The 26238-nt window shown below is 41.7% G+C and overlaps 2 protein-coding genes and 1 non-coding gene across 4 annotated transcripts; all 3 read right to left on the bottom strand.

Moving 5' to 3' along the window:
• Positions 1-3594: 3594 nt before the first annotated feature.
• Positions 3595-7074, bottom strand: RPL39 (ribosomal protein L39). Its single transcript, XM_037512019.2, has 3 exons — positions 6964-7074; positions 5665-5768; positions 3595-3821 (listed from the first exon to the last, which is right to left on the bottom strand). Exons 1-3 carry the CDS (start codon positions 6964-6966, stop codon positions 3773-3775), a joined length of 156 nt encoding a protein of 51 aa, XP_037367916.1. The 5' UTR covers positions 6967-7074; the 3' UTR covers positions 3595-3772.
• On the bottom strand, positions 4316-4445 carry LOC119246828 (small nucleolar RNA SNORA69). The gene has a single exon (XR_005125579.1). It is a non-coding gene; the product is annotated as a small nucleolar RNA SNORA69 (small nucleolar RNA).
• Positions 7075-10931: 3857 nt separating the features above from the next.
• On the bottom strand, positions 10932-24524 carry UPF3B (UPF3B regulator of nonsense mediated mRNA decay). 2 transcript variants are annotated; one of them, XM_037512017.2, is made up of 11 exons: positions 24132-24524; positions 23182-23288; positions 22908-23014; positions 20408-20506; positions 19000-19110; positions 17979-18022; positions 17333-17515; positions 16912-16950; positions 14891-15051; positions 14235-14529; positions 10932-11903 (listed from the first exon to the last, which is right to left on the bottom strand). In XM_037512017.2, exons 1-11 carry the CDS (start codon positions 24285-24287, stop codon positions 11754-11756), a joined length of 1452 nt encoding a protein of 483 aa, XP_037367914.1. In that variant the 5' UTR covers positions 24288-24524; the 3' UTR covers positions 10932-11753. The 2 variants fall into 2 exon arrangements, with proteins under 2 accessions (XP_037367914.1, XP_037367915.1); XM_037512018.2 differs by lacking the exon at positions 16912-16950 and having other exon boundaries at positions 24132-24523.
• Positions 24525-26238: the final 1714 nt, after the last annotated feature.

The following is a 26238-nucleotide window of genomic DNA, read 5'->3' as shown; positions in this document are numbered from 1 at the left end:
AATTTTTCTTTTTGTTTTATATGATTACTTTTTGTTTTAACTACTCACTACCACTAAAGTACTATTAATTAGCACGGGTGAGTTTTACTTTTCACAATGTAATATTTTTATCATTAAGATTAATACTAACAAGGCTAAGCATACAAGAGAAATTATTAAGCTAACAGTTCTATTCATACACAGAGTTTAGTAATGTTTCATTTGAATTAGCCTAGTTATTAGATTTCGTATGTTCTTTTTTAATCAGCAAACCAATGACCTTTTTAGACAGAGAAAAAGAAAAGATTTTAGAAAGAGAAAAGATTTTAGAGAGACAGTTGTATTAGAATGAAGTTTGTGGGCCTTGAGAAGGTGAGATAAGGTTCCTTGCAGTCAGCATTCCTGTAGTGGCTCCTTGGGGTCGTTATCTTTCAACAGGCTTCCCTCTTATCTATGTCTTCGGGGGGGTTTGCTGTTCTCCCCCTGCTTCAGGGAGTTTTGCTGTTCTCCCCCTGCGTGCTGGTTCCTTGCCCAGCCGGACCTAGGGACCTTGGCGAAAGCCATTAGCCCTAAGGGTCACTGCAGGGGGAGGTGCAGCACTCCCCCATTCCTCATCCCCCTTTCCTACAATCAGGCAGCGGATCAAAAGCCCTCTAGGCCAGCATGACACCTTGTCAGCCTCTGAGGAAGGCGTGGGACTTTGCAGTTGAGGACACCGAGGCTTGCAGCAGTGGGATGGAAAAATGCAGAATTTGAATCTTCATACTCCAAAGGGCCCTGTCCTGCTGCGTCTGCTTCTCGCAAGCCATCAAGGGCTGGCCAGTTATCCTCACAGGCTCTACCGCACGTCTGCTTAGGCACCACATCTAGCAGGTATGTCATCTGAAATAAGTCCCATCTCCCAGTCCTCCCTTCAGGATGCCCGGATGCAGTCCTTCACAGAAAACAAATCCTGGCAGTTGGACAAACTGGTGAAGAGGCACTGTAACCAGAAAGCAAGCTTGAGGCCTTTTCGTTCCCCCTCTCCATTCTAACCCTAACTAGTCAGTCTGGAGGGAAAGCTCATTCTGCCATTAGTGTGACTCTAGCCTCACAATTTCCCTAGGCCCAGTGAGGATGTCGCCACCTACCCTGGACAGAGAGGCTGAGGGATCTGTAATTCTCTGAACATTATTTCCACGTCCTGTGATTGCCAATGAATTGTATCAGGTCCCTCTGCTTTTTGACATTTTTGGCATGTTAACATTTACCAACTGCTATTCACACAGTGGCAGCTGTCTTTGAATCTTAGGGAAACATGGATGCAATTAGGGAAAATATTTGAAATCTAGGAGCTCCTCAAAGTTAATGTCTTCCAAAAATCTGTTGGCACCTTCTAGGTTCCTGGGTTGGCTGGTATTCTCTAACTCACTCTTCAAAGCTGTGGCAAGCAGTGGTGAGTGTGATGGTAGGTAGGGATCCCCTCACAGGGGGTGCCACCCCATGACTACCAACTACTTGCTGCGCGTGACACACAGCACTGCCACTTGTCTTCTCAGCTCAGTCCAGCACAGGTTCCCTACACACTGGGCTGGGGGTTATCCAAACTTGGTCCCCTTTCCCTGGCTGCAGTTTCACCCTATTTCCACAGATAACTGGGGCACTTTTATTCCCTCCCACGTTTTCCAGACATTTGCTGTGGCACATATATTGGCCTATCATTAGCCTAACATACAGTAGGCCTGTCTCAACCGATTAAACCCGAGTACCTAGGAACAGTGTGTGCCACATAAAGACACAGTAAATTTGAACTGTCAAAATACTCTTTTGGAAGATGGGTTTTATGCATCTCTCTGTGAATATAGATATACATTATCTAATATATACAATGGAATACTACTTAGCTATAAAAAATGAACTTTGCAGTAACATGGAACTGGAAGGAATTATGGTGTCAGAAATGCCAGAGGAGGGCCTCCCTGGTGGCACAAGGGGTTAAGCACAGCACTGTGAAATTATCTGCAGCTACTGCAGCAGAGTTCGATCCTTAGCCAGGGAGCTACCCGTATGGAGCAGCAGACCTCTCCTGTCTTGCCCACTGCTCCCCTCAGCAGTGTGTTTCATTCTGCCTGTTCTGTTCACCGCTGTCTCTGGCGAATCCTCTCACCCGCCACCGACCCCCCGCACCCCCCCCCCACACCTCTGGCCTGTATTCCAGTTCTTGTGTGCGTACATAAATCTTTAAAAAAAAAAAAATGCCAGGTTTCACTTGTTTGTGAACTATAAACAATGCCATCATCCTGGTGGGCCCATCCTGCACCATGCCAGGGTCACAACAGGACAGGGGAACACCTGGGCACCGTGCCCTGTTGCTCTAGCCCCAGCTACCAGTCATCCCCGTTGTGAGGAAGCCAGGCCTACTCTTCACTCCTCCTGGGAGATCTCCAAACCTGGGGACTAATTGCTGGGGTAGATTGGGAGTGGGGTGACCCAGTGTGGGTGAGATGAGCAGACTGATGGGGCCCCATGGTCTGAGCAAACAAGTGTTTGAGCTCTTTGGTGGCCTGTAAACTCCCTGACTCCAGTGGGCTTGGCAAGACTGCTCTCTGCATTAAGGTTCTGGGGCTCTTTGTCTTCAGTGCTGCGGCCCCAGGCACTGGGCCAGCCTTGGGTTCCTGAGATGTGGTGCAGAGCACCTCAGCCACCCCCTCTGTATTACCAGTCTGTTCTTGGGGATAGCAGAGACAGGGCTGCTTGCAGGAAGGTGGTGCCACTCAGCTCCCCCAGCCTCTGCGAGAACTCTGGGAAGGGATGGCAGGACTAAGATGACCTGCTGGGGGTCCCCATGTTCCCAGAGGGCATGAAGCCAAGAGATAATGGGCTCAGCACTGCCTCTGGCATTTGAGCCCCAAACATACCATGGCCTCTGCCAGATGACTTTGAAGATGATCCAAGCAGTCCCCTTTAGCTGTACATACTGATGGGGAGTATACAACTGGCAAACGGCTGTCTTGCACTGAGCACAATCTGACCCCTCTAAATATTGTATCAATGAGGGAATAAAACTCTCCTATAATAAAGTTAAAAAAGTAAAGAAACAGCAAAGTAACAGACAAAACCAAATCAAACCCTTGGATTCTGACTACAAACTGAGGGTGTGTGGGGGGTGGGAGGTGGAGGGTAGGTTATGGGTACTTTGATGGTGGGCATTGTGTGCTAACATATTTTTGAAGTGTGAACCTGTACCCCGAAACCTAGTGCTATAAACCATTACCTGGATAAAAGATAAATGCCCATAGCAAAAAATCTTGATTTCTTTTCAAAGGAAAAATGCAGATTCCTTCCTGAATTTAAAAAAATGTGGACATTTAGTCCACAGGCAGCAGAACCATTTACCAACCCCTGGTTCAGGGACTCCTGCTGAGGACTGGCACCCTGAGTGTGCCGCCCACACACATCCCATGACAGAAGGGGTAAGAGTCACTAGCCACATGGAGCTATCTAATCAGAATTAAATTTTAAATTAAATCACTTTCTCACCCTAGCCATTCTCTAAAAGCACCTGGTCTCCAGAAGAGTATTTCCATTACTGCAGTTTTAGCAGACAGTGCTGAGACCTGACAGGAGGGGGAAGTTCAGTATTTCAGAAAGCAGACTACAACAGCCATTCAAACAGCTCACATATTTATTACAGAGCCAGGTACAGAGGTGTACCAAGAGAACACAAGTCCACAAAGCAGTGATGTTTTTACTGACATGGTAGATGCTACTGATCTCAACAGCATAAATATGCGCGCCATCTCCGTGCGATTCCTTACAGACCCAGCTTGGTTCTTCTCCAGTGTCTCCTCTTGGAATTGTACCTACATAGGAGGAAAATGCAAGTTACAAAGGCTGTCAAGACAATGCAGCTGCACATGCATTCAAACTTTCCTTTTATATACCATAAAATCCTTGAAAGGCAAAGGGTTGTTTTTCCTTCAAGTGTGGAACTCTTTTTGGAAAGTAAAAATGATTTGCTAGTTGTATTTAAAAACTAGTCAAATCAAATTTTTACCTCTCAAAATGATCCCAGGCTAGGAAAACACCCTGGAGGGTTCTTAATTGAGGCAGTAGTAGTAGGGAAGTGCTCCCTCTTCCAAGTGTACGCACTTGATTAATAGACTGGGGTAGAGACAGGCAGACATAAGCCCCTCCTCCTTCCCACACTATATCAACAAGTCATCTACAGTAGAGTTATTAGCACACACACACATTAAAAAAAAAAAAAGCTCCTCCATACTTTTTAAAATAAGATTAACCATCTCAGTGATTTCAATACCAAAACAAGTGATTTGCAGAGTTAAGGCCAATTCAGGGTTGTCCATGTCTACCTCACGATTTTACCCTCATAAAGGCAAAATCAAAAAAGACCAACACAGATTTTCTTTCAGCAGGATAATGTCAGTACTTCCACAAAATGAAGCACTGTAATTGCAACCTGCTTTCAACACATCTTTTAAGTTGGAGGACAAGTCAGGCAATAGGAAAATGACCCGCATGTGCCAATTCTCTGGGCCAAGAGAACCAAACACAAAAGACCTCCCGGTTCTAGCAGACTAAGAGCAAGAGACTAATATTGATAACTGACAGTTGCAAATACCCTTCACTGACTTTTCTCTGGGCTTTATATACACAATTTCACTAACAATCTATAAAAGCAGGCCCCACCATCATGGATGGGGATAAGACAGTAACTGATGCTCATGTTCTACATTCAAACGAGAGCTTCACTGTGGATGTCCAATACCCTCAAAAGAAGTCCACCAAACTTGTAGAAGGGTTGAGCTGCTGAACAAACCACTTAGCCAAGTGACTCAGTGCTCCTTTCTTAATACGGCGTGATGCAGTACCATGGGTTTTAAACCTGAGCTGCACCTGTAAGAACAGCAAGACATGCCGTACGCATAGCAATATGCTTAAGCAACAGGCCCGTGATTTTAGCTCTGGTCATGCACATCCTAGCCTTCCTATCAGCAACAGAATTCCACTTAGATTTACCATACAATCAAATCAGCCTTAAAAGTGCTTTGTAAATAAGAATTTTGGAAATAACTGTTTGCTCCTTCCCCCCTTTGTTGTCTCCTGGGTTTAATTACTTCTAGCCAGACAATAAAATACTTTTGAAAGTTCTGAATGTTCTAAACACACAGGGCTGCCGCTGTGAGCCCCGGGGCAAATCTCACTGACTTTTGATGCTCACTTTTGGTCCCTTCAAGACCTATCCCAAGGGGGAAGAGGCACGCAGAAGCCTAGAGTTGGCCCAGATGACTCTGGAGATCCTTGTAGGAATTCTAGTAGTCTTTCTTCCAAAACCACCAGTTCACCCACTTCTGCAGTAGAGGGAAAACTTTTGTTAGAAAAATTTTATCACTTCAAAAATGGATTGGGTGGGGCAAGCAACATAGTCTTTCTCACTGGATGTAATGAGACAACCTTTCACCTTATGCTTGGCTCAAACCCAAGACATGCAGGAATCTTATAAACATTGGAGGAGTGCCTTGCCCCTAAACCCAGCTGGAGGCGCTCTAGAAACCCATTAGTTCAGAATACTGATTCAGGATGAACTGGATTGCCGAGAACCTTCGCAATTGCGTAATTATTATGGGGGAAAAAATAGTTAAACCTAAATTCAACCAAAAACAAGCCAGAGCTGTGTGTCTTTACCTGATTTTATTACCAGTTTTCATCCGAATCCACTGGGGAATGGGACGGTTCTGTTTTTGTTTCTTGGCTAGGAATCGCTTGATCCTGAAAGTCTTGTGAGAAGACTGGGAAGGAAATGCAGGCAGTTGAGACAATAGCACCACTTGGCTCACTTGATTCCAAGTCAGGAACTTCAACAACATTTGAATACTTAATGTACACACCAAAAGCCACCCTGCTCAATCCTAAACACATCATGCCTTTTGCTTTGTTCCTCACAACTCTGTACAAATACAAGTATAGAGTATTAAGTGCAGAGTTGGGATTCAAACCCAAGTTCTCTCTCTCCAGGGCTGGGGGCACCTTCCTTCCAGTCCTTCCTGCTGACATCACTAATAGAGGACCACATTGGGGATCGTTGGAGAGCTTAGTTTTTAGGATAGAAAGCAGCTTTCAATTTACCAGAACCACCTATCATTTTAAAGTCAATGAGTTTCCTTCTTGCTTTAGTTTAACAGGGCCACCTACTTCCAAGGGTCTATACCAGAGTAATTAAAATTTGCTCAGGACCTGACATTCAGTAAATCTACTCTATTGCACTGACCATTTGGGCATAAATTCTATTAAACAGAAGTGTCACTTCAAGGACTTCCCCCAATTTCCCGTTGCATCTTTTTGGCTTTGTAACCTTTGGTCAGCCCAGCACACCCTTGCATAACAGAAATAAGGCAGAGCCTACACCCCTCTCTCCAGGCTCACAGAAGCAGCTGTACGAAGCGGGCACTCTACGGAAGAACGCGCCAACAGCAGAGGCTCACACCACACCCCTTATTCCAGGGGCTTCCACGTGGTGACGCTCCAGTCCCTGAAAGGCTAAAATGTCCTGTAAGCTCACAATATCCACATACTCCTGGCCGCCAAGTTAAAAAACCTACCGAAAACCCGCTGCCTATATTTCCTTCTCCATGCGCGGCGCGTCTGGCCACGATGGGGTTGGGGGTGGGGTGGGGTAGTCCGACTCCTCTCTTTGCCCCAGAATCACAGTTCATTCCGGGCATAGACCAAAAAAATGGCAAGAATCCCTGCCCAGCCTGGATCAGAGCGCGCAGCCCCGAAACTCCAGCGCGGGCACATCCCGCCCTCCCCCGGGTGCTCGACTGCCACCAGGCTGATGGCCTTAACAGTGGCTAAACCCGACCTGCTTCTAAAAAAGCCCAGAAAGGCTCCCGCCTCTCCACGTAGCTGGCAGCCCCGGCGAACTCGCGGAGACATCAGGCCTCGAGAACTCACCGCGGCGCCGATGACAACGGATACACTTACCATGGCGGGGAAGAGGTAAGCGCACACAGCGCGATGGCGGCGGGAAGGAGCGAGAGGGGGAGGGCGGCGGAAGGACGCGTTTAGAAGGCCTTGCTGGGGGCGGGCTTGGGAAGCGGCGCATGCGCAGAGCACCGCCTCCGGCCTGGGATCCTGGGCCGCGCGCGCCTGTGGGCCGTGAGAAACCGCGCTCGTTTGTACAAAATACAATTCACTTTGCGTCACTCCCGCTAGCGGGCTCCTTAGGAGCTCGTCAGCGAGCCAGAGGGGCATGCTTCGTGGGCGAGGAAGCTAGCCCGTGAAAAACGCCTAGAGAAAAGCCCTTTCGGACGGCAGAGGGGGCAGAGTGGGTGGGGCTTAGGGACTGGCTCCGAGGGCGGGGGCGACGTCACCTCCGAGCGCAAGGGATTTCGGTCTTGGACTTGAAGAGGCGTCGCCCGCCCAGGTTCGCTGGCAGGGTGGAGGCCGCCCTTTTCTCAGCAGCCGGGACTGGTTTGCACCTGGCAGGTGGCGAGGGACGGGAGGGGACCATTGTGTGGGAGCCGGCAGGAGAGCTCGGCGGGGCTGGCCTTGATGGGCCCTGGAAACTCGGGACACCGTGGGATTTTGGACTGGGCCAGAGATTGCCCATCAAAGTTTTCAGATGCGACAGTACTGGACAGAACCCTTTCCTTGACTTCTAGGTGGCCCAGACTGACTTCGTAGTCCACCTTTTGCAAAGTGTAAAGAAATTAAAGGCACAGTTTGGGATGTTAATATTCTCCTTTTCATCATTTTCTTCTCTGCATTTAAAAATAAAGCCTTCTTTGCAGTCACCTCAAGCATTTTTGCACCAGTAGATTAAGCTAAGGGGTTTTGGGCCTCCCTGGTGGCCCAAGGGGTTAAGCACCGCACTATGAAGCAATCAGCAGCCTCTGCAGCAGGAGTTCGGTCCCCGGCCCGCTAGGGAGCTACTCACAAGGCACAGCAGCTACTCACATGGCACAGCAGACCTCTCCTGACTCGCCTGCTGCTCCCCTCAGCAGTGTACTTCGGTCAATCTGCCTGTTCTGTTCCCCACTCTGTCTCTGGTGAATCCTCTCCCCCCCCTTCACCCCCCATCTCTGGCCTGTACCCCAGCTCTTGTGTGCATAAATAGATCTTAAAAAAAAACAAAGCTAAGGGGTTTTACCCTGATGTGCACGAGGCTCTGGTATAGATTGCAGAGGGTATATGAACATGGATGGGGAAAAAGTCGTACCACCCTATTTTCCTCAAATTGTGACTGAATTCAGCGTGCTTTTTATTTACAAATGTGAGCACCAAACCTCAGTGGCATTGGCAGTACTGGTGACTTGTTCACCAATATAAATCAAAGGTAGTTTCACATTACATTACAGATGATGGCAGGTGTCTGGAAATTATACACTCATTGCTTCTTTGAAATTGCAGTAGTTATTTAGACTCCAAGTAGAACAAGTAGTGTTAAGTATACATTTCTTTTAAAAGTGTTTTTGCTAACTACATTACAGTGCAATTGGTTTTCTTTGTCTTCCTGTGTACTTTGCTTTATGCATTTATTTTTTATAGTCAGTTAGAAATGAAACTTTATTGTGATAGTACACACTCAAGAGTGAGTGTGGGCTGATTTAGAGGGCAGTCACCTGTTTTATACATTTAAGAACATTCTGAGGACATCGCACAGCTTCAGTGCATGGACTTCATCCAGGGCTTTGCAGATTTGCTCTCTCCCACAACCACCCCCTGCCAGATCCTCAGTCAGGCCAAGAGGCACCCTAGCTGATTCCCCTCTTTGTATTTATTGGACCCAGAGGAATTGCAGCAGTGCTGCACATCATGTGTCTGGCTTTGTTCAATTCAGATAACAGTTGAGACAGATATCTGTCCCAGAATCCTGAAACAAACTAGGTTCCTATGATCAATACCAGTTCTACTGGGCCTCCCTGGTGGCGCAAGGGGTTAAGTCGCAGCACTATGAAGCTATCTGCAGCCACTGTGGCACTGAGTTCGATCCCCAGTCAGGGAGCTGATCCACATAGCACAGAGGACCTCTCCTGTCTCCCCTGATGCTCTCCCCTGATGCTCTCCCAGCAGTGTATTTCAGTCAAACCGCCCTTTCTGCTCCACACTCTGTCTCTGGTGAATCCTCTCATCTCCCCCCACACCCCCACCCCGTGCATCTCTGGCTACACCCCAGTTCTTGTATGCATAAATAAAAATAAATCTTTAATAATAATATGAAGAAGTTACTTGCTTCTTTCACAATTCACTCAAGAGCATTCAGGGAGCTCTCAGTGTGCATGTGCACCCTCTGGGCAGCAGGACGTGAACAAACTGCAACTAGCCGCAACATCATGGATGCATCTTGCAGACCTCCACAAAAATAGGGCACAAGGTCAGATACAAAATCATGCAGAGAGTATGATTCCATTTAGGTAAAGACCCAAAGCAGGCAAACAGACCTGCATCATTCAAAGTCAAGAGAGCAGTCCCCATGTGGGTATAGGGTGCTGGTCCCATCCTGGCTCTTGATCTGCATGCTGGTTCTACTGGTGTGTTCTCTCTGTAAAAATTTCTCTAGCTGTGTATTTCAGTTTTAGAATTCCATAGTTATAAAATTCATCATGTGCACAGGTCCAGCTGCTGGCCCAATCTCCCTCCCTGCCCGTAAGCTATTTTTTCCCACAGGTATTTTTATGAGTTGCTGATTTTTCTTTCCATTGTTTCCTTTGGAAAATATCTTAAGTATTTTCATTTCCATTTCAAGTATTCACGTATTTGAGTTAGCCCCCATCCTTGCCTTCCTACAGCAAAAGCAGCTTGTTATGCACTGAATCAGTAGCATGTGATATACAAGAATGCACACCTGGAATGTGGCTTTTCATATGGCCAACTCCTCCCACCACTGCAACCAGGTTCCTTTCACTTGCTTCTCAGGAATCTTCCACAGCTGGCTATCTCTTCTTCCCTTAGCTCTTTATCCTTTTTCTCAGAGCCTTACTTTTAGCTTCTAAACATGCTTTGCTATTTCTCTTATTTAAAATATTCCTTCATCAACACCCTTTACAGAGCTCCATTTTTTCACCACCAGAATGCTCTAAAAATTGTCTCTGCTGTTTCCCACCCCAGCCTGGCTTCCACTCTCCATCATCCCTGGTCATCCATGATTTGTATGAAGTCACTGAATCTCATTATGGCCCTTTTTAGGCACCACAGTTTACCTTTCAGCAGCTTCCAACCCTCCCTGCCATTGGCTCTTCTCAATACAATCTTTTCTCTTGGGTTATGTAACACCAGTCTTGTTTTTTTTTTGCCTACTCTTAGCTATTTCTGTGTACATACATTTCCTTACCTCAGAGTAACCACAGAATTCTTCAAGGCATGGTCCTAGTTCAGCTTCTGTTCTTACTCACTCTAACCCCTAGCTCATGGCTTCAATGGTAACCTATAAATAGATGAATTCCAAATCTATCTCCAGCCCAAAGCTCTTCTCCAAGCCCCGAGACCCATTTAAAAACAGTCCTATCTCCTCTCCTACCTGCCAGCCACTTCTCACTGTGAGCTGGTTTTTGCCTGTCCAGGGCACTAATGACTTCTGTATTGCCTCATTCAATGACCACTTCACATCTCTCATCTTCTTTACTGCTGGGTGGCACGGGGGACACTGCCAGCCACCCCTCTAGGGATACAGACGCGAAGCAGTGACACCACCACAGAAGGAGCTGGCAGGATGAAAATGAAGCAGCCGCTCAAGGATGCTGTCCAAACATTTTGGTTCTTATGGAACAAGTATAGTGATCTGATCTTCCTGGTGGGTAAAATAAAGGCACAGTGCTAGTGAAGGCAAAAATGAATAGTACTCAGTCTCTTTCAAAATTTCCAAGTGATTAATTCAGTATCAAAAGTTTTATTTCTCATAACTAGTAGCTACTTAATAACATTAATGAACACGCTGAAGTTTCACTTAAGTGATGCTGATCTTTATTGACAACAATAAAAAACAAGGTAGTTGTTTTTTAACAGGAACAAATACTGGTGCAGTTTCCTTCCTGGAGAGGTTATGCACTCACATCATGAGACCTAAGGTAAAACAAAGACTGGATTGTCAAGAACCAAACAAAGGTTACATTTTTCTGATTAATATAAAAATTGCCAAAGGCAAAAGATGTTTAAAAATATTCTTTATGCTAAGCTTACATAAGCAAACAAAAAACTAAAACTAATCCTAATACTTTAGGATATAGACATGACATGATTTAAATTTTTGCATAAGCGAAAATTTGTTATATTCACTTCATTTGTACTATGATCACATGCTTGTTGCATTTATACTACACAAAAGTCAACAGTTATCACCAACAATGACTATTACTAGACATGAACAAGACTTCAAAGTGACTCTGCTCCACTCAAATTAGGAAAACTCAATCCAGGATTAACAAACCTTTTGATTTTAGAGCCAGCTCTCTTATTTTCTTCTCATGGCATACCTAATTAAGTCCTCACTTGACATTTCCTGCCTGCAAATTGTAATGCCTGTCCTCTCCATCATCTTTGTCATCAGTTTTAAAATTAATTTGTAGGAACTGCATAAACAATGAAAATGTACTTCCAGTCTGAACCTGCAATCCGGTTCCTGCTTTGACGCAAAACATACTCCTCTGCAGTGTACCCCCACCAGCACAGCGACCCCCTTTCTTTCTCTCTATTCCTTTGCCCTGAAGGCACTTCTGGATTGCTTAATATGTGCTCTTTGGCTGCCTAGACAGGACACCTAAGGCCATATGGACTTATCACTCTTCTCCTCCTTCTTTCCTATGGCTAATACCACTTTCCTGCTTTCTTTCTACCGCTGAATCTCCAGGCTTGGTGCTGTCATCAGGGGGACAGAGTCGATTTCGGCTTCGAGCTCCTGGTTGGTAAAGCTGCATTGCTGGGCGATCCTAAAGTAAAATGAAATATGTTAACATTACAACACTGCTACCAAGCATTTACAAGGGATTTTCAGAAGCATAAGCTGTGTATTGATAAATTCCCAGAACAATTCATACAAGACCAAAAACGTGAGGGCATCGTACATAACAATACCTGTTAACAGTTAATTTGCCTCTAACTGCATGATTCCTTTCCCCTATCTCCAAAGAAAGGCAACCATTTCCTAAGTAGTTTATATACTTAGGGTAAACTTTTTAAACATCTGCCTAACTTTTCTAACCATCTCAAGATGAACTGAACCAACCAGATTTTTTTTTTTTTTTTACTTTGAAAGTACAGCTTCTCTCCTCCCCATCAGTAAATTGGCTTTAAAATGCACCACCACAAAAGAAATATTTTAGGTGTAAAAACAACAGTAACAAAAGAGTGCAAAGTCTTTAAGTGGAGAGATCTCCCTAAGTTATGAACTTACCGCAAACATGATTGTTTCTTAATTCAGGTATGACAACATAACACCCCAGCGAGACGCTATAGGTGGCACTTTAGATCCTAGATTCCTAAATAAACTTCAAATAAAGTTGTAGTGTACCCCTCAATTCAAAATGATGTTTCTGGTTTATAATAGTACGATCCTCGAAAACTGAAATGTATATAGGCCTTTTCTAGAATACAACAAAAATTACATGTGCCTTCCCTACCCTTTCTCCCTGCTATATGAAAGTCAACCTTAAAGCATTATTCTCAATCAAATAATTCCAGCAAAATATCTCATTGTTTTCACAAGATGAAATGTTAAAATATATCAAACTCCTGCATAGTAAAGAAATGGATGATGGGGTCTCCATGTACAAAGATGGGATAATTTAAACACTGACAAGGACAATACCTAACAAAAACAAATTGTAATACACCAAGTATTTCTAAATCGACAAGTTCTTAAAGACTAAACAAAACAAAATTCATTGACAAACACTAGAATTTGCTGGGACACCAACTCATTACTCTAAATACTAGTAAATAAAGGTAAAGGATCAAGAGTTAATCTTGCCTTTCCTATGTAAACTGATTTTTGGGCTAACTGAGTAGTTGGTAAGGGAACCTTCCTCTTTACAGGAAAACATAGACGATACATGCATCAGAAAAGGTAGAATTTCTTATGTCACCATTTTCCAGACCCCCTAAGCCCCCCGCCACCAATGAAATAATGAATCTAATAAGCAAAACATTAGGAGAAAGGCCGATAACATTTTTTGTAATAGCTGGATCAGGCTTACAATAGCTGACCCTATTGATCAGTTGTGTTTTTTTTTTTTTTAACATTTTTCTCTTGAAATTTTTTAAATCTATAGAAATATAAAACTTGTACAGTGAATACTCAATAACCCTTCTCTTAGATTCATCGAGTGTAAACATTCTGTGACGTTTCCTTTTTCACACACAAATATTTCTTACAAATCTATTTGAGTGAGTTGCAGACATCATGACCTTTCATCCCTAAATATTCAGTATGTATATCCTACAAACAATGACATCCTATTACATAGCCACAACAGAACTGCTGTCGATTAACATCACACAGAGAACACTCAGATATTATATGCTTTCTGAAATGACGCAAGATAGTGTATAGTACCATGTATGAAGCAGTCCTGCCAAAAATTGAGCATGAATATATCCAGGCCTCTAGGTGAGGGGCTGGATATTTTCGTGAATACAGCTCGACTGATCTGTACTAGATAGAACTACCAGTTTTCCAGGAAATACAGAAGATAAAGGAATGTGTCAAAGGTCACACAGGGACATCATTAGGTAACTCAGACAGTGCGATGCTCAATAGGACAAATTGGTTTCTGCTACAAACAAAGGACAGGAAACAAAAGGCGAGGGGATTAAGAGTTAAGTAAACCTTTCAAGTAAATACAATTTGTGGACTTTGTTTAGAGCGTGTAAAAGATACTAATGAGTTGATTGGGAAAATATGAACACTGATTAGATAGGATGTTAATGAATTATTGTTAGTTTTCGTTTTGGTGTGAAAATTCTATAATATAATCCTACTAGGGTTATCTTATTAAGAAAAGGTGCTTGTCTCTAATATTGACTGACTGACTGGTACCTGGGGATTTATATTAATCTCTGTTCTACTTTTGTGAATGTTTGACATTTCTACAATAACTTAATAAACGAACCCAACTAAAACTTAAAAAAAAGTTGCAGATCAAGTTCTCCTTTATAAAAATTCAGTAATAAACAATGAGATGCTAGCTTCTTCCTTTATACTTGCAGGAAACGAAAAAAGAATCCTTATGAAAATAAGCAAGTTGGACGAAAAGCGGCACCTTGTTTCTTATTCGATCTCTCTTAACCACTTCCTCTTTCTTTTCAGTTTTGTCTGAGCCGCCTACTGACTCTGTACTTTCAGGCTTCTTTCCTTTATCCCGAAGTAATTCTTTCTCTTTTTTCACTTCTTCTTCCTTTCTTTTAAAAGCCTTCTCTTTCTCATAGCGCTCCTTCTGCCGGCGGCGTTCTTCTTCCTGCCGCTTCAGTCTATCCCTCTCGCGAGCCATGCGCTCTTGATCTCTGTCGTAATCCCGGTCCCTCTCCCTGTAGTCTCTGCTGCTTTCATCTTCAGGTCTGCATGAAAAACAAATATGAGCATGTACCCTCAAAGACTCTCTAATTACAGAAGCAGGAACAGAACACTGATTCTGATTTGGTCACTGCAATGAGGCTGTACTTTTGGAGCAGGGTAAAAAAAAAAAATACCAGTGTTTTGAAAAAAAAAAAAAAAAAAAAAAAAAAAAAAAACCAAACAAAACCGAAAGTCATTCACTCAGATTAAGATACAAGAATATTTGAAATCTTTCCTCCTTGTCCCCCTGCCAACCATAAAACAGGTTATCTTAACTCAAGTACAAGTCCAGGACATAGCAGCAAAGATATCATCTAGCAAAATGCTGGAAACAACCCAACCAAAGAGTCCTGAACTACTGACCTCTTAGGCTTTTCTTCTTTAAGTTCACCTTCGGGACGTTTGGGCAAGGTACAACTTTGCCCACAAGCTCTTTCATCATTCAGATTTTCTTTGTCCAGTTTTTTTGCTTTTTCTCTTTTGTCCAGTTCTTTTTCATCTCCTTTTTCTGGCTTCTTGAGCAGCTTTAAAGAGAATAACTTTATTTCTACTTCGAAAGGAGGGACACTGTCTTTGGACTCTATCAGAAACAGCATACCAACTAATTTAAATTTAGACAGGAGGTCCCTGTCTCCGCAGGTACTCTTAAACTTTCAGGTGAACAAATAGTGCACAAGAGCAGTAATTTACTAAAAGAATGCCATTAATGTGAAAGTGTTAGCCACTCAAGTGAAGTGGTTTAATCACTTTGTGGCAATAGGATCAAAACTCCTTTGGCTTCAAATGGGCCAACCTTTAAGTGAACCAATGCGCACTAACAAATAATATGCCATCTGTAGCAAACCAGCATGTCAATATAACTTGATGGGAAAATATGCCACAAATTTAACATGCTAGGCAGATCGCCACTGTTAGATTGCTTTTATGTAGTTAACTGGAATGACAAATACCTTGGTCACCAAAGGAGAGATCCATTGCGAGAATAATTTTGCCTTGAGCCTGAGAGTAACATGCTTATGATGATACAATCATATTATAATTAGAGATGAACAGCAAGAATTATTTGACATTGGATTTAAAACTCCAAATACCTTATAAAATGGAACAGTGTAGTTCCATCTTCAGTGAGCAGGAACTCAATGTCACATATATACACACACATATATATGTGACTGCATGCAATTCTAAGATACAAGTGCTTATAAACTCAAATTCTAACAAAAGTCTTTTTTCTCACATCACTGCTACTAATCTCTCTAGAATACACCCCCCCCCTCATCGTGTTCCTTTCCCCCCCCCCAAGCTGCTGGATATTCAGAGAGTCTTAAAATAGAGAATTTTCAGTCTTACAGTGAAGGCATCATACAAAGGTTCATCTCAGGGTGAAGGCATCATACAAGTCACCAAGCAAAAGGCAAAGCACCACAGGACTTAAGCGTGAAGTATTTCAGCACACAGACAGCCACGGCAAATGGCAAGTCCAAACTGGACACTAAGAAGGCACAGTGTAATGTGAGGATACCATGTGCAGGTTTCATTGGACATGTTCTTATTTCTCTAATGAACATCTCTGTTAGAAGCCAAAGATGTTCATTACTCAGATAAGAACATTAATGCATGTCTCTAGTAGGGCTGGCTCCTTCTGCCTTGCTGATAGTTAGGAACAGCAAAGCAGGTCACTCGCTCACTGGCGGCATGGCAGACAGAGAGACTGCTACAAGGAATTAAGATGGGAACCTCCCTGCCCGGCCGCCAAGCTCCCTATCACCAATAATGAGCCAGTAGAGCTGTGGGGAACCCTGGCCACATAAACTGCTGAATTTTGAGGAAGTAAAAGGAGATCCTGCCATCATCTCTCTTTCTCTGAATTTCCCCAGGAAGCTCATCAGAGCAAGGACTGCCCAACCCATGCCCTCAGAAGGGAAGCAGAAAGGCTGGGATCTTTCCATGGGTTTTCCTTCTTCCTACATAAAATGTGTTAATCACAATCCGCAGCTCACAGACTCCCAGCCAGATGCAGGATAACGTGGGAACTGTGAGAGGGAACTGTGAGAGGGAATGCACATAATGGATATTTATCCCCAGTACTCCCACACAAGGCAGTCAGTTACAAGAGGCCTATGAAGAGATGAGAAAGAGCTATTTAGGCATGGTTTCCTCTGGCGGTATAGTGTTGAAGCTTCCAGTGCACAGCAGAGTACCAGAATGTTATCTGGGCTTCCTTTTAAAGTAGGGATTTAAAATGGCTCAGCTTTTAAGACTTCAGTCAGTCTGAAGGGAGTTTCTATAGGTAACACTATCACCACCACCAAAAGGACTTATTAACTAAGACCTGTGTGTGTGACATGATACTAGGTGCTCTGTATCATGTACTTGGTCCTTACATTTTTCTGATTCACAGCTTGTAACAGAAACCTGTGTACCTGAAGACAGTGGAAAACAAACAGATGAGGCAACTTCATGTATCAAATATGAAGAAAAAGCTGAATAAAACCCATAATTCATGCCAGCCAGCCCTAAGCCCTCATTTTATGAAGAACTGAGAGAACAGTAATCTAAAAATTGAACATTTCAATGTTAAAAATAACACATAATCTGCACTGAAGAAATGATATCATATATACTACTTAATCCTTTTAAATTATCTTAAATTTAAAAAATACTATTACAGCAAAGAGTTCTACTGGTTTCCTCCCCCACCCACCCCAAAAAAGACAAAACAAAAAAACTACTTTTACACCAACACAAGATGCATGCACATTTAAAGCAGATACATGCGTTTTTCCATTTAAGTTCTGTTAATACCTTAATCTTTGGTTCATCCTTTAACTTGTCCTTTTCTGGAATTCTGTCTATCTTCTTTAGCTTTTCTATATCTTTTCTCTTTCGTTTTTCTTCTTCTTTCCATTTTCTCCTTTCTTCTTCTCTTTGCCTTTTTCTTTCTATTTCTCGCCTCCGTCTTTCTTCTCTTTTTTCTTCTCTCATTCTCTAGAAGGAGACATCAACAGAAGTCTTGAAACAAAATAATCACCAAGCAATCAAGCCCAAAGGCATGGTGGGCACCCCCTAATCTGAATTATCTTTCCTCCCTACTTTCTACAAACAGGTATTCTACCTTCTAAACACCCACCCCTCCCCATCCAGAATATGACAGAATGATTATCACTCTCCCACTGCTGCCTTGCTATATTTCCAGAGAATTTCAGAAAATTAAGAGAGTATCTCTGGAGCAAGCTAAGGATTCTCTGGGTTTGCAGAGTGAATCCTTGGTCCAACACCTGAAGAGAAGGAGAGGGGTAAAAGGTGAGGCCAAGGATCCAAATCTTTAAAGAACAAGGGATATAAAAAGCAGCTATTCTTCTATAGGATCCCAATGCTCTTTAAATATTTACAGAATATGAACCAATGAAATAAAAAATATTGAGAGAACTATAAAAATCAAAAGGTTTACCTGCTTGTTTTTCAGGAAGCTCAAAAGTGGGGTTGTCTTTTTAGCTACATAAATGTAAACAGATTATTAATAATACTTATCAACCCATAGAGAAAGGATTCCATTTTCTAACATTCCCTGCCAACCACCCAAGGTGGAAAAGCTACACCCATTAAACAGAAAGTTCATAATTCTATTATCAGAAAAGTTTTACAGTATTTCCATTTCAATTCTGCAGGCTCAACATAGTTTTTAAAGAGATTCAAATGAAAACAATATATTTTTAAAGCATAATTCCCATTGTCTAATTAAGTACAAGGTCATTCTCCTGTTTTACAGAGAGGACTATAAATTTGTTTAACTGGGAAGAAACTGAGGGAAGGGAACAAATATATCTAATCCTTTAGATCCCATAATTCCACTTCTGGGAATTTATTCTAAAGAAATTATCAGAGATGGGCTTATACTATGCATCCATGAATAAAAACAAAGTTTTAGAAAAATATTTCATTCATTTTTCAGTATTCTAAACAATGCTACCTAGCCTTGTAGCTATCCTTTTGAACACATACTTTCTTTGAATACTGGGTCAAAGACTATGCTTGTATTTAGAGCTACTGACACAGTAGTGACAATTTACTAGAACCAAAATCCAAGTTAGAATGCCTCAAGAGGTTTTCAATTATGCATTTCATTTTTTGGATACTTTTCAGATCTAAGGTTTTTTAGAAATATGAGCTTATTACTAGAAAACACCAATTGATCTTTAAAAGCTTACCAACATCTAGAGGTCCCCTATCATCTTCGAGTTTTATATATTTATATTACATTTGTGTGACACTAAATAGGGCACTGAGAATTTTTTCCATCTCATCAGTACATTTTCATAATCTTGTAAGGCAGGGATATCATCTGCATTTTACAGTAGAAGAAATGGTCTCAGAGAAGTTAGTGCCATCCCCATGATCACAAAGCAAATGATGGAAATGGGAGTAAGACGGATAAGAAAGTAATTGCCCATAATTCCCTTTGGCCTACTTACCTATTAATTCTCTATTTTTTGCTTCTATTTCCTCGAGCAGTGTCTCTGGAGTAGATGTCATTTTCTCATTATCTGCAGCATAACTTTCCAAAAATTTTCTATATTCTGGATCTAAAGAATTGTTTAATTAAATAGAGAATAGAGGAAACTTTAAACAAAGTAGGAAATATTATCTAAGGTATTTATCAAAGAAAATAATTTCCTACTTCACGGAAGATTGAAAATAAACCAAACCATACTCACAAGATAGATTATGTAGGGCTTCATTGGTCACTTACTCTTAGAATTCCTATTCGAGATACCCGTTTAGGGAGTTAGTGTAACATAGGGCCAGGGAAAATGAGACACCACACATTATAACAGAACCTCTGGGCATGTTCTGTAGTTTGCATTTAAAAGTCAATACTCCTACTAATCCAGACTCACACATATGGGAGAACTGAAATAACTCTGAGTAATGGGAACTTGGAGAGTGTTATGTATAACATGTAAGCAATTCCTGAATGGCTGTATCTTACTTTAAGTAATCTCAACAAATGAAAATCAGGTGTTCCTAAAAGATACATTAGGGGGAATGTTCTAGATGTAGCATTAAGGGTGATGACAATTCCTGGAGTTCTTCCCAGATGCTTCCATCATCAGAAAGGGTAACACACCTGAGTCATTACATTGCTTGCATTTGGAGTTTCTATGCACTGTTGAACATGGCACTTGATCTAGCCTTCCAGGTCTGAATCTATAATAAGCAGTATACACCTCTCATAAAACATTGCAGCTGAGTGCTTATCTAACATAAGAAGAGTTAATGCAATGGTTACTCAACATAACAACACTACAGAAATTTCAAAATCTGGATCTAGTTTACCTTAAATGGCAATTATTCCAGTTTTTCAGTTCCTATGTTTTCATTAATGCAATTACTATTTGTGTAGTTAATTGCATATTCAAAGCCTACGAAATAGGACTGGCCATTTCAGCCACTTTATATTAAGTTACTCAAGTGTAAAAATTTTCCACCACAGCTCTCAACGGTAAACATTCCTTTTTATGAAAATAATGAGAACCAGAAGTCAAATAATAATTATAAAAATGGTAGGAGGCTTCAAGGAGTTATACTTTGAAACATGACTTTTCCCCTTTGTATTCCCATCAAGAAGCCTAATATAATTTACTACTCAAGAGTCAATAATATATTGCTTAGTGGTGGAGGAATGAAATGCCAATAGCCAAAGAGTGGAAACTGCAGGAAACCCATTCCCAGTTTAACAATTAAACAAAGTTTCTGTCAGAATCACATTTCTTCCATATGTTTTTTATGTAAGAGAGTGGAGTCCAATTAATTCTCACAAAGGTACTATTTTTTTAAATCCCATGGCAATAACATTACATAACTAGAGCTATACTGTACCATCATCGATAGTCCCAACTTTGGTATCTCTTTTCTTAGTCTTCTTTTTTGCAGCTTTTTGAAAAGGTGCAAATTCTACTATAGCAGGATATTCCTGACCTGTTTAGAAAAAAATACCATACTTGCTATAACAAAAAAAAGGTCAAAAATGAATACAAGTTACCCCATTGTTCTCTAGACCTCCTTTGATGGAGGCGTTCTCAATAGTGAATAATATGTTGTTTAATGGTGGAGGAATCATCTGAATAGGGCCTCCCAACAGGCATAAATCACACTTGCACAACTAAAAACATGATATCAAAGAATCTCTAAATTCATACTAACAATGTAAGAAAAGATATGGCAGGAAGCAAAATATTCTATTAAATTCAACTTCTAAAGTGTGATCTTTTGATATGTGTAGAAAAAAATCTACAAACTAATGTTTGTTTAAAGAATACATCTGAAAACTCTAGAATAAGAAAACCTATAGAGACAGAAAGTAGATTAGTAGTTGCTTAGAGCTGGGTGGTAGTGAGGCAGAGTGACAACTAATGACTATGGGGTTTCTTTGGAGTGAAAACGTGTTCTAAAATTAGACTGGTGGTAGCTGCACAACTCTGTGAATACACCAAAAGCACAGAACTGCACACTTTAAAAGGGAACATTTTATGACCTGGGAATAATATCTCAATAAAGCTATTACTGAAAATATATACCAGGACACCCAAAGCACGGGCAACAAGAGTAAAAACAGATAAATTGGACTATATCAAAATGAAAAGCTTCTGTGCATCTAAGGATAATCCAGAGTAAAAAGATAACCTGCAGAATAGGAGAAAATATTTGCAAAACATATATCTGACAAAGGGTTAATACATAGGATATAAAAAAATCAACAAAAATAGGCCAGCTTAAAAATGTTCAAAGGACTTGAACATTTTTCCAAAGATGATATAAAAATTTTCAACAAGCATATGAAAAGTTCATATGCTCAAGCATATAATGATTACTTCACTAATCATTAGGGAAATGCAAAGCAAAACCACAGTGAGATATTGCCTCATGTCCACTAGAATGTTTACTATTCAAGGTGGAAAAAAGGACAAAAAATATATGTGTTGGCAAGCATGTGGAAAAATTAGAACACTTGTGAATTACTGATGGGAATATAAAATGGTATAGTAGCTATGGGAAAAGGTACACTGGTTCCTCAAAAATTTAAAAGTAGAATTACTATATGACCCAGCAATTTGACTTTTGGGTATAGATTCAAAAAAAAGTGAAAGCAGAGATTAGAACAAATACTTATACATATATCATCAGGCAGCATTATTCACAACAGCCAAGAGGTGGAAGCAGCTCCATGTCTATCAACAGATAGCGGGTAAACAAAATGTGGTGTAGCCATACAATGGAATATCACTCAGCCTTTAAAAAGAAAGAAATTCTATCATATGCTACAATATGGATGAAGCTTGAGGCTATTATGCTAAGTGAAATAAGCCTGTCACAAAAGACAAATATTACATGAGACAGGATTCTTTTCTAAGTGATGAATATATTCTGGAATTACATAGTGGTGATGGCTGTATGAAAAACCGTTAAATCGAACATTTATTTATTTGAGAGGATGAATTTTAGGGTATGTGAGTTATATCTCAATTAAAAAAAAAAAACCTCAAGTGACTACTGGGAAAAAAACCCTGCAGATCCCTGCTATAATGTCAGACAAGGTATAAAATACTATTCTTAGATCACTGGCATTTAGACAAAGGCTAAAATAAAATAATTAGAATTGACCACAGACATCATAAAGCAGTCATGGGGAAAACATGATTTTGGAAATCCTAGTGAATGCAAAATCAGATTAGCTTGATAGTTGATATAAATATTGAGAAGGAGCAGATAAATAAAACCACAGAAGGCGAAGGAGTTTGGACTTTTTTTCACAATTGTTATATTAAATCATTAATTTTATGGCTATATAACAAACTCCTAGATACAAAGTGAGAGATCAAGTGTACTATATAACTTAGTGAGAATTTCAAAACAATTTTCCAACTGGGAAGTACTGGCTTAAAAGGAATTTGAATTAAATAAATTCAATTTAATGTCTTGAAAAACAAATTCATCTTGGTCCTTAGAGCAAGATGAGAAGAAAACATTTAAAACTCATATAAATTTAAAGAATCATTAACCAGTGTTACTGTTGAAACCAGCAGAGTCAAAATATCTAATTCAGGGTAAAAGATTTGTTACAGAAGGAGAAAACAGTGACAATTTCATTCAGTTGATCAATTACATATATAACATGTTAATAATAATACCCATGGGTTGTGAAAAACCACATATCTATAAGACTGATATAAGTGTATCAACCTGTGTAAAGCACTTTAAATGTTGCACATTTTATTACCCAGGATTTGAAAGCAGCTATGAAGACATTAGGAAACACTGCAATACATTGTCTTAAACATACAAATGAAAGAGCAACTCCCCCTCAGTTACAAGGACTCACCTTTATTGTCAAGGAACACATAACCATCAAAGCGATCCCTGAACAAAATAATGTCCTCTTGATTTTTAAAGTTGATGTATGCTCTGGCATACATATGAGGATACAGACTGCAGAGAGGAAAGCAATTATATAAATGTGTTTGCAGGTGTCTGGCTGAATTACAGGTATGCATATATTAAAGAGACATGCTTAAAAATCAAATGGAAAACATTAGTAGGATAACAAGAACAGAAGTCTTTTTCATTTACCCACCCCTCCCCTTTATCTATTTTACCTAGTATCATTAGAAAAAAACTCAAAATAATCATGCTCAGGCATAGGCTGAAGATGTTCCTGAAGCTGCTCCTTGGTCAAAGTGGGAGGTAATCTCCGAATTACCACCTTAAGAAATGAATAGGAAAATAAAATTAGTACAAATCAATGTTCTGTCACACCTGAGTCACCATCCCTGTAGAAAGCTGGAATGCGATCACTTGTAAAAATCAGGGGGAAAAAATACCCTTCTAATGATCAGAATTAGTCAAACATAAAAGAGACGCGGCTTTAAAAAACAAAATGCAAACTGCCTGAATCAAAAATAACCCAGGTTCTGTTAATCCACAGACCCGCAGTTTTTAATAGGTTTGCGCATCATTTTCCATCAAACAATTTTTAACAGATGTAGCAAAAAATCAGTAGGCCAGCCCTCGTTTTTTGGTGGGTGCCACGAACTCTTATTTCTCTCCCACATCCGACACATCCTAAAACAAAATCTTTCCTCATTCAGCACATAGAATTCAAAACTCTAAGCCATACCAAAAATTCACTCACTGCTCCCAAAACAGTATGCCCCCAGACCCGTAACCTCCTTCAACTTGCCCCCCATTAATACTATCATAAAGTATTCCCACTCCGATAGCGCCTTCATTATTTAACAATCCCTCCAATTAACCTTTTAATTTCTCATTCTCTTTACTATCTCTCCCCTCCCATTACCATCGCCCAGCTCATATTTAAACCTTTCCCATCTGGGAATCCCCAGTCCCTCATTCCCACCCTGGGGCTGGGCCGGGAGAGGCTCCCCCCATTTGGGGCAAGTGGGTGAGAGCGGGTGAAGCGATTTCATTCAGGTGAAGAAATACGGCGGGAGACTGCGAGAGGAAGAGAGGCGCCCCATTCCCAACCATCCTCCCCGGATGGGGGGATCCGTCCCGCCCTCTCCCGGGCCAACAGCCGGTCGGGCACCTTGCTCAGCGCCTCTTTCTTCTCCTTGTTTCGATCCTGTTTATCATCCCCCTTGGGGCAGTCCCCCGAAGCTCCACTGCCGCTGCCTGTGGCCCCCGGGGGCGTCAACAGGGTTACTCGCTTCTCCTTGGGCCTGTGATCCTTCTCCTCCTTCATGGCCACGATCTCGCCGCTCGCGGCGGCAGCTCGGCCTAAACGCCACTACGCCGGGCACCAACGACTCCCGGCCAGCTAGCGTCAGGACTCCGCCCCCAACAAAGGCCCCTAGTGATAAGCCGGGCCCCGCGTTCCATTGGGCCCCGCCAGGATCTCGCGAGACTTCAGAGCACCCGGCTTCTCTGGGTGGAAAGGTTTTAACACCTGGTCTTGACTTCCCGCCTGCTGAATCCCGCACCGCCCAATCCCCTTGTGACCCAGACTCCCTCGGGGCCGCTCATCGCACGTCAGTTTCAAAGCCGCCATCTTGATTATGACGGCTTTTAGCGGACTACAAATCCCGGCATGCAAAGCAACTAGCTGGCTCTGACCTGGAGTCCTGGAGCCTTAGCTATCTCAGGGTCTCAATTTGTAAGTAAATTTTGCAAAGTCCTTTAATCTTGGGTTTTTTCAGATCAAAACATAGGCCCCGCGGGCTACGCCTTGCTTCCTTTTCCTCAGATAAACCCAGTGTTATGCAGAGTTTGCCTCTTTAGGGGAACACCCGTGTTTTCAGTCAGCTAAAGTACTTTCAGGAGCTTTAGAACTTATTTACCTTATATTGATTAGGAGTCACAGATAACTTTACTCACAAAATAGTGACTTTTAAAGGAATATTTCCAAAATGTATGAGATTTGTTCTGATCCCCCCTTAAGTGAAAGAATTCTATCATACTATTGATTCTCCACAGAAGAAAAAAATAAAACCCAAGTTGTTTTACTTGAGATTACTCTCCTTCCTACTTTAAAAAAATCAATTGTACATTATACATAATAGCTCCCAACTGGAAACTATCCAAATGTCTGACAACTGGCGAATAGGGATAAATGAAATATGGTGCATCTATAGAATGAAATACTAATCAGCAATTAAAATGAACCGATAAGGGCATTAACATGAACAAATCGCAAAATGATTATGTTGAAAATATCCAGACACAAAGAGATTATGTAACCGGAAGACCAGAACTCATGCCACCTGTCACCAAGGAATGCCAATAAAGCAGAGAAAGGAAGGTGCGTTTAAATTAGACAGCTGGGGGTTGTGGGTGAGGGGGCCTCCCAGGTGGCCCAAGGGGTAAGTCTCAGCACTATGAAGCTTTGGGCAGCCACACTGCAGCATGAGTTCAATCCCAGGCCAGGGAGCTGACCCACATGGTGCAGTAGACCTTTCCTGTCTCACGTGCTACTGCCCTCGGCAGTGTATCTCAGTACATCCACCTGTTCTGCTCCCCACTCTGCCTCTAGTGAATCTTCTCACACACACACACACCCCCTCCGCACCTCTGGCCTACACCCCAGGCCTTTTATATATAAAAAAAAAATAAATCTTTAAAAATAAATAAATCAGACAGCTGGTAATCTGGAAAGGGGGGCAATTAACACCCTAAAGAAAGGGCCTTAACATTTCACTTCCAGCTGGCTTTTTATAGTGAGTTGAACAAAAGCAATTCAGCAGTAAACAGGCTTTTACTGCTGCCAGGAGGTAGCGATGTCCAGCCTGGGAGCTCCTTATCCCACTCCTGAACACCTGACTTCAAGCATGTCCCAGTGTGCTGAATCTGGTCTTCAGATAGCACTGGCTTGCTGTGCTCCTCGAAATATGTCTTGGGGTGTTTATGGACAGAGCATAAACAATGTGTGTTTGCAAATTTCTTCCCATACTATGCATAGTGTCCTACCAAATGCCCCCCTTACTAACCCCTATCAACCCCTATGATCTCATTTACATGCATTTCTAGAAAAGTTAAAACTATAGCAACAGAAAGTTGATCAATGATTGTCAGGTGTTTGGGGTTGGGAACTAGGGATTGAGGGCTGAGAGGTGCCAGCAAACCTTTTGCAGTGATGAAAATGCTCTTTATCATGATTGTGGTGGTAGTGGCATTACTGCACATATTTGTGTCAACTC

Source organism: Talpa occidentalis, unplaced genomic scaffold (assembly GCF_014898055.3).
Source record: "Talpa occidentalis isolate TD23 unplaced genomic scaffold, MPIMG_talOcc4v2.1 talOcc4.15, whole genome shotgun sequence".
NCBI classification, from domain to species: Eukaryota; Metazoa; Chordata; class Mammalia; order Eulipotyphla; family Talpidae; genus Talpa; species Talpa occidentalis.
Note: the sequence above shows the minus strand (reverse complement) of the source record. Positions and strands in the feature narration are given on the sequence as shown.